General features: G+C 36.6%; 2 protein-coding genes across 6 annotated transcripts in view; one reads left to right on the top strand and one right to left on the bottom strand.

The window, feature by feature from the left end:
• The window catches only part of LOC105146486 (A kinase anchor protein 200), a 146499-nt gene that overhangs the window by 33637 nt on the left and 100791 nt on the right, over positions 1–12071 (bottom strand). For all 5 annotated transcript variants that reach the window (XM_087413010.1, XM_087413009.1, XM_087413007.1 and 2 more), the window contains 2 exons: positions 5261–5422; positions 4928–5041 (listed from right to left, as the gene is read on the bottom strand). In XM_087413010.1, the coding sequence (XP_087269136.1) occupies positions 4928–5041; positions 5261–5422 (276 nt within the window). The remainder of the gene's footprint in view (positions 1–4927; positions 5042–5260; positions 5423–12071) is intronic.
• The window catches only part of LOC147907438 (uncharacterized), a 39214-nt gene that overhangs the window by 16832 nt on the left and 10311 nt on the right, over positions 1–12071 (top strand). The window lies entirely within an intron of this gene.

Here is a 12071-nt window from a genome sequence, read left to right as displayed (position 1 = left end):
ACAACAACGTTTGTACGCGGTTGCATACTACTTGTAATTCTTTAATGACTCCGGAATGCTGGGCCGTTCGAAGGGAGTGAAAGTCGCGGTTGAACGGCTAAAACTCGCGGTGGTACTCACGATGATTCGAAGGTTATTATCCTTGAGATGTTCCTCCCTCCCCCCTCTCTCTCTCACTCTATCTTTTTCTCTTCTTGTATTATATTTTTTGTGTTATACTTTATTTTATTTTTGCTAAATTCATTGTTTTTTTGTAACTCGTTTACTTTAATTTTTGTAATTTTTTCTTTTTTGTTTTCTATATCATCTTTACATTAATTTGTTCTTAGAGGGCACAGCTCTAGAACAATAACAAACTTTTTCTCTCTCTCTCTCTCTCTCTCTCTCTCTCTCTCTCTCTCTGCATCTACTACGCGGAGAAAAATGTAAAGTAACATGCATTAGAATTCTAGTAAATTTTTGGAATTGGACATAGGAACATTTACGTCAAAATTTACTTTACTTTTCTGGTCAAATCATCAGCAATCATCGTATAGCAATATTATAAGGTACTTTTTACATATTTCGTAAAATAAATCTATAAATTACCATATATCTTAGAAATTTACTTTAGAATTTACTTTATTGGTGAGTATTTTTTGCCTTAGTGCTGACAAAATTTATTTTATTGCAGGGCAAAAAATACAAGTATATAAAGTCTTGAGAGTTGTTCATGCTTACCTAAAAATTTCGAGAATATGATTTATTTTACTGTAAAATAATAATTACTTTGAATGGATTTACTATAATGTACTTTTTACCTTATCCTCCAGGATTTTTACTTTCAAACAAGTAAACTTTGTGAAAAATAGACAGAATATTTTTACTAGTCTTGTAAGATAAAAATTACTCAATCATTTTTCTTCGCGTAATGATACCAGATATACCACAAAACTGTTGTATAACCATCGAATAAATTCAAATAATAATTGTCTAAATATTGTATCTATTATTTAATTAGAGAAAGAATAACTGCCAAACTCGCTCGAAGGATAATAAATAAGATGCAGCAACTGTCCGATTCATCAAGGACATTAATGTCGACAACGAGACGATACAAGCTATAAATATCTAGAATTCTTTCCATGAGAGCACAGAACCTTCAGTCCATCCCGCGCTATGGAGAATGCATGTTTTCAACTGTCCAAGCGATACGACCGCATCCATCACTCGCGGTGATAAACGACTGCGAGAACAGGATGCAAAAATGATATGCCGATAGTCTGCCGATAAAGCAAAAAGTACCGTAAGACGCGCGGAGTCTATAAATAACGTAACAACGCTAATGAAGTCCCGTCATTATACCATCTCCAATCGGAAGGGTCTTCAACATCTAGGTTCTTACTTTCGTCAAACCGACTGATAAAGCGGGAGAATAACTCCGAATAATAACGCGAGTAGTGCTACAACGACATTACGTCGGATAGTAATCGAATAAATTTTTAACAATACCACAACTTATAGTCAGTCAACTGATCCGACGATAAAATTATCATGCTTGTTTAATATCGGGCAAAGAGCCATTGTCTATCGGGATGAGCTGCTGGTCGAAGCTGGAGGCTGCGACAAGGAATCAGGCTGGTTGGCTGGTAGGCTAGCAGGCAGGCAAGCAGGCAGGCAGGCAGGCAGACAAGCAGGCAGGCAAGCAACCGGCGGGGATAATTTAACCACGCGCGGCGAAGAGCCGGTTTTCCACGACGGCCTATCACGAAAGTTGCGCGCGAGGAGGTACGACGAACCGGAGGGATGAGTCACGGCTGTTCTTCTCTCTTCCCACTCTCTTTCTGTCGCGTCGAGGTCGTGGCGACGAAGAAAGGGAAGGAAGGGAGACCACGCACGCGAATGCGGCTGAACTGCAGACTGTAAAGGAAGACGAAGAGGAAGGTGGTGAAGGAAACGAAAGGATCAGCCGTCGCGAGATCTTACGGCTACATGCTTCACTTACGTGAGACTATGTACTCGAGAGGGCAAGATAAGACGGGAAGCTGCAGAGAGCGAGGAAAAAAAAAATTGCGAGAGAAACGGGAAGAAAAGCGAGAGCTGGAGTCGCTATTTATTATGCATCTGCCGGCAAACGAATCGCAGCTGCCTGCTTGCGTTGACCGGAAAGAACTATGATGATTCATTGCTGCCTCAGGATAATTATCCCAGTATGCTTTTCAGAACGTGACTTCAGCAGGTGGATGCAAGCGAAGTACGTTGTTGCTTTCATTCTTATCGACGCTCTTATTTCTACCAATGGAGAACTTTAATCTCGGTTTAATTTACTTTTTATCTTTCTGAAGAACTAGGAAGAGATAAAAGGTAAATTAAACCGAGATTAAAGTTCATTTATGTTGGTAGAAATGATATTAGTATTCAATCTCTAAATGTACACAATCTAACGCAAAATTTTCTCAGAAAGAAATGTGTGAGCTACACACAGAAGAAACGATTTTGCTAAAGTATCTAAAAATTTAGCTGGATACAGATTTAAAAATAAGTTTGTTGGACTAATAATTATGCGAAAATCTCAAGCGCGATGAGCAATGTTATAAAAAATTTTAACATTCTAACAATTAGTTTGAGAGTCCTACATACATAACTATTTTGATGATCCAACAATTATTTCCACGTCTATATCTACTCTCTAAATGCTTTGGAAAAAATCTCATTCCAAAGAGTGAAAATTAAGTCTTAAAAAGGAGTGGTTCAATTTTCAAAGTGTGAGACTTTACTCTTCAGAGAAAGATTCATTCTAAAAGTTTTAGAGAGTAGTAGCTAAATCTTTAGATATTTCAACAAAACCATCCTTCCTGTGTAAACAAAATTGCTACAGCTATGTTTGTTGTTATCACACTATGTTATGAGAAAAACTTAATTATTCATATATTATTACAATATTACGTCGTTAATTTTCCAAGAATCGATCGTCCAATTGAAGCTTCCGAGACTCGGTGCATCCTTATGACGCGAGGTATCGCGCGATCACAATATAATCGCACTGATCAAGGTATAAAGCGCGCGTAACGTGGAATAGCTTGTTAAGCCGCAACGACGAAGATTAATAATAACATCTACAAAATGAGCTCCATCATTCACGGAGCTCGTGAAAGGCCGTCGCGTCCTTGTAATGGCTGCGCCGTCAGCGTCACGAGATATAACGTGTAGCTGCATAATACTTCATCATTTCCCTGAGCGACAATGATACGACACCGGGGAAATGGCCCTCGTCCTGTCGATAAATATGAGAACCGAGAAATCATGAGGGATACTAACAAAACTTTATTAACGCGGACGCAAAGCGCTAAGATGATCGTTTCTACCAAATAAATCTCTGATAATCGCGAGCACCTTCCAGATTTATCGGACGCTCCGGAGTCAATTAAGCACCGAAAGCCCTCGATTCTGTTCAGTGACGTTAGCAGTCTCTAGGTTAACCTAGAGACCCTATAACAGAATTTGGCTACAAACTTTTGATTAGCACAAAACAAACTGTTGTTTTTATCAGTTTCAGTACGTAAGAATGAGACAGAATACTCTCTAAATTTTTCAGAATGAAATCTCACTTCAAAATTTTGAAAGAGAGTAGCTGAATTTTCAATCTTTAATTTCACTCATCAGAGTGACAATTCACTCTAAAAATTTTAGAGAATACATATAAAAAGAGACAGTATATATTATTCTTCTTTTCACTCTTGCTTGAAATTTTTCCTAATCAAATTATTGTAGGATCTTTAGGCTAACTTAAGCTATGTATAGGGAAATTTAGAGAAAGATTTTTAAAAACATTTTTTTTAAACTGTCAGTTTTTACCAGATGCGAATAATTAAAAAACTATCAACGAATGTGTGCGAATTCAATAATTACAACAGAATACAGAATTTGATTAATTTAGATTAAGTTACATTGAGACTTGGGTAAGGAGAGCAACGATTTAATTGCATAGGGATGTCATGAGTCCTAATCCGTTCCTAATCCCGTGATGGCTATCGCGTGGCCGTTCGCGATTAGGTATCTTCGTGCGGCGCACGCGGATCGCGGCACGAACTTCAAGGGAAACACGAAGTGCTACGCTTGATCAAACATAGGCCGTTATTGGTCGAGACTTTTTCGACACAGCTGGCTGGTCGATTATTCGGTCGCGGCGATTATGCAGCCGGCAAAAGATCGAGGAAGTCGGAACGGGGTCGCGGCGATTCATTGCCGCTCGTAAAGCCGATCGCTCTGTTTTTCCCCGCGTTACGATTGTGCACCTACGCTGCCTTGTCCTGGAACTTGTTCAGGCGCTGCGATATGTATGTATTTCACGAGAATTGTTGGATGAACGCAAAAAAACAATTTTATTTGCAGTAATGCCTCATGCTATCGAAGCGCATTGCGTAACGCGTCGGGATCGTCGCGCGGGTTTTATTTGTCGTTGCGTCGATAACAAGAAATGGCAATATCGACAAAATTAAAAACTTGCGACTTTTTCGAGAATAAACGCAAATGATATCAAAAAGCGGAGTAATTAGCTCGAGCTGAAAATTGAACTCGATACGAGAGCGTGATAATTGTTTAGCGCGAAAACGCACAATCGGTGTTATGAAATTTAGTTAAGAGGTAAAATTATCCAATTATTTGTTACTGAGAGATATAAATTATGCATATTGTTTTTTCAATTACGAGTATTCGGCAGAAACGTTTCCAAACAAACATTGGATAATTGAAAAATACATACAGGCAAATATAACATCTCGTTCTCCCGAAAGCGAGAGGTAACGAATTTTGCAATCGTACCGAAATAACGTTAAAAACAGATCCTATGTTTATTTTGAGAAGCGCAGTGTTTTAGCAAAGCAAGTTCTTGTCACTCCATCAATTGGAGCAACAATATATTCTTGTAGAATGCTCTTTCGCGACTCACCTCTGCGAGTGGCTCTTCCTTGGTGACGTCTCCATTCTTGGGCGTTTCATCGCGGCTCGGCTTAGTCTTGTCCTTCTTGCTGAAGCTGATCGACCTGAAGGACCACTTTTTCTTCTAGAAAAACGAGGAGACATGTCTGATAGCAATCGGCAATCGCATGTAATTATTAGCATCACATTTCGTAGAAGGAAAGCTTCTAAATTAACATGAACAATTGATGATACGTGAATATGTTTCGATATCCTATCGTGATATGAGGAAAATTGATGTATTTTATCAAGCACGGATTTAATTAAGTCTGGATCGGCGAGCGCAGATGCAAGTCGACCTTACCTTTTCCTTCTTTTTGGCTTCCTTATTGTCTGGAGAAGTGGCAGTGTTCGGACTGGCAGGGGTGGCCTCTGTGGGCGTCGTGACCTCCGCAACCTCCGCAGGAGAGTCTCCTCCAGCCGATTCTTGCTTCGTCTCCTCAGCTTTTACTTCTTCTTGCGGTTGCTGAAAACAAAGATAAAGTTTTCTTCAAATTTCATTTTCTTCTGAGATGTAAAGAGACCGTAAACACTCAATATTCACCGAGAGAAAGATTTCTTTAACTCAAAGAAACATTTCTTTAAATCGAAGAAACTTTCCTCTGGGTGTTATTGTATATTATTCTGTACGATATTATTGAGATACTCTCTTTAAACAAAATATACTATCTAAAGACTCAATATAGCCCTTAGAGTCATAAATATTAACGATCAATAAACATCGTGTAATGATATTGAATATCTATTCGGATCGGTTTACATTAATACTTTGCAAATAATGGATGATTTTGACTCAAGCGATAAAAATACTTTTGACGTATAATAGATACATAAATATGTATCACGATTGAGCAAATATAAATCATCTGAATTCTCAGAAATCAGTGATATGAATCATCACAAATAGTATTTTATCCTGGTATAGAATTTCCTTAAGGCATGGAGAACATAAACGAGAAAAGAGAATCATAAAAATAAACGATATCGTACGTAAGATATACTCCCACGTCGTAAATCTTATATCGTAAATCGATACCTTATAAAGCTGCAATGTACGACTTTTCGCGGTAATACTTCCGAGTCCTACCATTTTGCGAAATGATAGCGCTCGAGCATCAACCGATAGCTGCTTTCAACACGGCTCTTCACAACACGCGATATATTTAAAGTCGTTAAAAAGAGAGAGAGACCCAGGCATTTTCCATGTCATTCTAAAATCACGTATCTCATTAACAACTTTATTACTTCGCTTTATTACGCTATCATTAGCAAAACATCGAATGTAAATTACATTACCGAGAAGCTTTGACGACAACATAATTATATATAATCATCAGAAAGCTGATTAAAAATTGAGCTTAATTTTTCGTAAATTTAAATTAAGAGTTTAAAATTAATATCATAGAAACACAAATTATCTCGATTCTTCGCTAATTTGCCAAAATTTAAATCTTATCAATTTGCACGAAAATGTAGAAGCTACACGACATCGAAAAGCTCATTATCTCATTTCCCACATATAGTTAGTTAAAACTGATTACACAGACAGGCTTTTCGCCCACGAGTGTATACGTTTCCGTGATGATACTTGTATAGTCGTCGAAAGTTTCTCATCTTGCGCCCGGAAGTACCGCCACTCCAAAATGAAGTCGCTTAACTCTTTCCCATCGTACCCCGAGGCCCATCACTTATAAATAATATCAAACTTCCGTGAACGGGGTTAGTTTTCCCGGAAAGTGCACAATGCACAACGAGCTGTACGACATGAGAAGCACCACCTTTGTCCCGGTCCTAAAAGACCCTTGACAATCTCTCTGGTATGCAGCTTACTAAACTAGCCAAGAAAACTGCAGTCGAGAGCTTGTCGGCTCGTCTTTATGCAAAGAAAGTTCGTTAGAGTCAATTAGATTTCGAGTGTCAAGCCCTGAAGCCTCAGAATTTCTAAGCTTCCCATAGAAATAATTGCATACTTCAAATCCAGTTACAAGACAAAGCCAATAAAGATTAGAAGATTCATCGGATAATTATGCTTCCATTGACAAATAAATTATAAACAACTTATCGCTAAATATAGATACAGTTTTTTTTAATCTAAAGTTATTCTCTTAGAACCGCCGATAATATCGCAAGAATGGTCGAAGATGCCAATTTAATTTTTTTTATTTTCAGTTAGTAAAGTTATTTTGATATTATTTATGTCATTAGAATTACTTCTATTATATTCACATATTTTCAATTCTGTACTGTATAATATAAAAAAAAAGTTAAAATAATTAGCGGAGTCAAAATGATACAATCGGTAATTTTAGTTTTAAAAACAGCATAAAAACTATCCAGCAAATTTGCAAAAAAATTCTAAAGAGATTATAAAGCAAAGAAAATCACGACAATGCGATTGTTAATTGAACAAAGAATGTAATTACGATTCACGATGTAAGGCAGACGGACAGAATAATGCTTCGTTAAAGACGCTTCTTAGAAATTGGCTGAAAGACAAAATATCTGTATTTCTTTCTCTGAATTGGCGATTCGTCTTATCATCCGTGTTTCCATAAACTAAACTATTTCATAACACACAAAATTATTTTTTTTTTGCAATCGCGCGTTTTATCATATCTCTTGCAATAGTTTTTTTTGTCGTGAAATGTCATTCTAAAAGCGGACGACTGTTATTTGCCAGATAAGACTTTCATTATTTAGCTATTTCTATTTTTCATTTCCAATTCGTGATCGATAAAATCGGTAGCCGCGACGATAAATATTGTCCGAGTCGAATGAAACAACCGTGAATGGCGTTTCGCAAGTCGTAGCAGGTGACTGGTCGATTGTACAAATAACCAGTTACTTTATTATCAATGCAATACGCGAGAACAATTCCACACGTTTATTCGAGATATGCAAACACGCACGTACGATGTGATAAAACAACGCAACGGCCGATCAAGCGACGTTCCACGACGTCGTTTAAGAACGATATAAATCTGACGTGGGCGTAGGATGGCGGATTTCCTGATTTACAACGGACTTGTGCGAGGCACGACGTACCGTCACATTCGATTACAAGTAACGCGTCTGCAAAACGCCGTTCCTCTCTCTTTCTCTTCTCGCCATCGCCATCTCTTCCGCCACGACAGCGAGATGAGGCGAATCTCCTCAGACGCGTTTTACGCGCATTATATTATGTAAATATCGGCTTATTTCTGCATACACGAGACGATGTAGAGTCCCACGATATCCGGTAAAGGCGAGATATGAGCGAAGGTAGAGGAGAGAAAAAAAAAGAATGGACGAACGGAAAACGAGGTCCGAAAGGGACGAGGGACGCTGTATTTATTCTCTTCGACGTAAATGTCCTCTAAGCACAATGACACCGCACGAATATGTGACGACTAAGTACCGATGTATGTAATTGCAACACGTCGGGGATACACAAGTTTGCAGACACAATAAATAATCGACCGAAAGATAGAATAATGATCCGCGTTTTGCCATCGTTGGAAAATTTGTATTAAATGTAACATACTTCGCATATATCAAACGGAATTTATGTATTAATTTATGTATTAATTTGATAAACACAAAAGATAATACTGACAATTTGTAAGGAAATTATGAAAATATATTTTCGAGTAAAATTTAACACAAATTATTTAAGTGACATGTCATCATGTTAGTTAACATTTGAATATGTTAAAAAATTCAACACAAAATTTTAACACAAGGAATTGAGTGGATCGTTTCCAAAACAAACACGAAATGTTTTTCATTGTATGATTCTGTACATAAACAGAAGACGAAAATTAAAATCATAATAGAATGCAAGAGCAAATCGACTATTCTTCAAGCTGCGCTTCTCTAGTATAAATATCGCGCCTTAAGTATACAATATAAAACAAAGTCATACATTAATTCCGCGCGCAACTCGTATTATCAAAGACGCAGGCAAATAATAATAATGAGCGTCTCATCGAGAGGCCGATATATTGGAATTCGGAGGCCACACGAGTTTACCATTAATTAATATTCCAAAGATACGCGACGCGAGCAACCTTGCGTGGATAAAGACGCCGGATTGTTGTGCAGTCGATCGCACAATATTGGAATACGAAGGAATCCACGGGACGCAGCGGGGTTGAAATGAAGGCCGAGAGATTTCCACAATAAATTCCTCGATGCTACATACGTGCGTATATGAATACGCACCATCTGTCCTGCGTACACAGATTCTATAACGAATGCCCAAGTGTTGAGTAATCGTCACGATCGACGTACGCGAATCGGCGTTTTACTTTGACTAGGCGATACCGCCCGCCGTGAAAACGACGTGGTCACGTAAAACGAGAAATTACACGCAACGGAGCAGTTAAATTTAACCATTAAAATACTCGGTTATGGATTTACTGCGTTTTAAACGAGAATCCACGTCTCACTACGGACCGTTAAAGGAGATAGCGATGTTCGCTGGACGAAGAAAATTCGCAGGAATTCAGGCGGGTCAGAGCCGCAATTAGTGGCATCGAACCAAATGAGTCGTGTTAATTAATAAAGCGTGTTCGTCTTGAACCGTACAAGCTACACGCACGATGATTCATCAACGAAACGCGCGGCGCTGAGATATCATATGTTCGCGCGGCATTAATTATACTTCGCTTAATTTCCATACGATACCGTAGGGCTGATTCATCGTTCGAGGAGGAGATCAATAGGCGGATCGATATCTTTTTGCCGTATACGTTAATCGTATATAACATATCTTTATATCGGTATATAATCGATAAGTTAATTATAGAAATCAAAAAGATTCGTGAATCTCACGAGATACACCCTACAATTTAACTTGTCAACCGTAGAGCAGTAAATCAATCATTAATAATAAAATTTCTGCCTATTAGTATCTCGTATTGTTTGAATCAATAATAACAGACTCAGTTTCAATCAAATTATATTTTAAATAAAAGATACTTAAGATCCAAAATTATATTTCCGTTTTCTTTTCAAAAGATGATAACTATCATATACAAAATTATTTTTTATCAAATATTGTGCGTATATTTAAAAAAAAGAGAGGATATAATAAGTATAGGATAAGCCACGGAAACTTGACAATTTTTAAATGAAATAACAATATAAAATTACTTAATATTAATTTTTGTTATATAATAACAGGAAATAGAATATCATTTAATATATCTGAGTATACTTGAGTAATTATTCAGCAGATAAAACATTTGAGTGAGCACTCGGTGATTCTTTATTATAAGAGGTTTTCACACTTAGAGTGAAAAACTAAAGAACCAATCATATTAAAGAATCAGTAAATACTCACTGAGCTGTTTTGTTTGATAAAGTCAGTCATTACTTAAATATACTCAGATGTACTTCAATGACATTATATTTCCAACACGAAAAAAAAGTCTGGTTGCATTAATTAAAATTCTATTTAAAACCAGACAATCAGAATTTTCTAAGTTAATCTATTATAATTTTAGAGCCAATTTCAGATAACAACTATAAAACTAGTTTATTATAATCTTAAAAAGTGTACTAGTTTTCACGAATACGAAATACCTTTCGACTTACTTAATCCTCCTCAGCCAAACGCAAACAGTTAAATAATATAATATAATATAAAATATTCTTATAATAAAGTCAATATAATAGATAAAATTAAATTTGCTTTGCAAAATAGAGCTTGACATTTTTGATTATTATAATTTTAATCAAGATAACCAGAATTCTGATTGATATGATCAAAATTTTCTGATTAGTCATATTTTCTACCAGAAATTTTTTAAGTGTTGTATAAGTATAGTATTATATAATAAACAAGAAATTAATATTTAAATTATACTTCATATTATTTTTAATATATTCATATATTATTTTAAATATACTTCGTATATTTTAATTATACTTCATATTAAAAAATAATTAAATTCTTATATATATATATATATATATATATATATATCTCTCTCTCTTTGCGCACGATAGAATTTTTATCGCGCGACCAGGCGTGGTCTCATCAGCGCAACAACAATAAGTGAATCATGGCCAAGGTTGCAATCCACACCTTGCTCGTTATAATCCCTTACAGATTCAAGCATTCTGTCGTACACGCACGATGCATTTTATTTCGCGAATACACACGATCGTATCGTGAATTTTTCATTCAAAAAAGGCCAAGAAGGCCATCACGCATGTTGAAGTCGATGTTGTACCAGCACGATATTAAGGGCAGGTGTTCGGCAAAACGAACGGGTTGACTCTTAAGCAGATCACAAGTGCACCTGCCTGGGGATTTTAGTAAGATTGCGAATTCTACGTCGCCAGACGTACAGAGACGCCAGGGAAAAGCGATGAATATTCATGAGACGCGAGTATAATGCATGTCTTGCATGTCACACAAACGTGCTGCTTAAGCACGACGAATTCGAACGCGATTCGCGATCTGTCGTAACACGCTCATAACAATGTCCTTTAACAGCCGATATGTGTTCGACAGCGACTGGTGTGCGCGAATAAATCAGTAAACCGAAGTAAACCGTGATGACGTTACGTTAATGAGATTGACATATTTAAATCCGAATGTAGGTTAAGCAGTAATGACAGCAATGAAAGAGACACGGCAAACCAGACACAGGAATTGGAAAAGAGAAACTTCTCGAGAATACTTTATTTACAACGGATCACTTTTATATGACATTCTCTTTATACCGCATTTATGCAAACCATTAATGGAATCTTTTTTGCAGTGCAAAAACGAAAAAAACTCATGGAACAGAACACACACTGAGAGAAATTTTAGTATATAAAATTTTTTAATTGCAATGTGTGCAATTTATGTTGTTGATACGTGACTTACAAAAACTTTTTTACTTTGTAATTAAAAAATTTCGTTGTGCTAATCATTTGGTACGAATAATTAAATTTTATTTTGATTAAATAAATAAAATTTTTTAATTAAAAGATAAGAAAATTTTTGTAAGTCGCATATCAACGAAATAAATGATAATTCATATCAAACATTTCTTTCGGTGCTTTCGCGGGACGCGATGTAACGGATGAGAGAATCTCGCGCGGTTTTTGGTGTCGAACGAACATGAACCATCGAT

The sequence above is a fragment of the Acromyrmex echinatior genome, chromosome 14 (genome assembly GCF_024713525.1).
Source record: "Acromyrmex echinatior isolate Ae372 chromosome 14, ASM2471352v2, whole genome shotgun sequence".
Taxonomy (NCBI): Eukaryota; Metazoa; Arthropoda; class Insecta; order Hymenoptera; family Formicidae; genus Acromyrmex; species Acromyrmex echinatior.
This window is presented reverse-complemented; position numbering and strand designations above follow the sequence as displayed.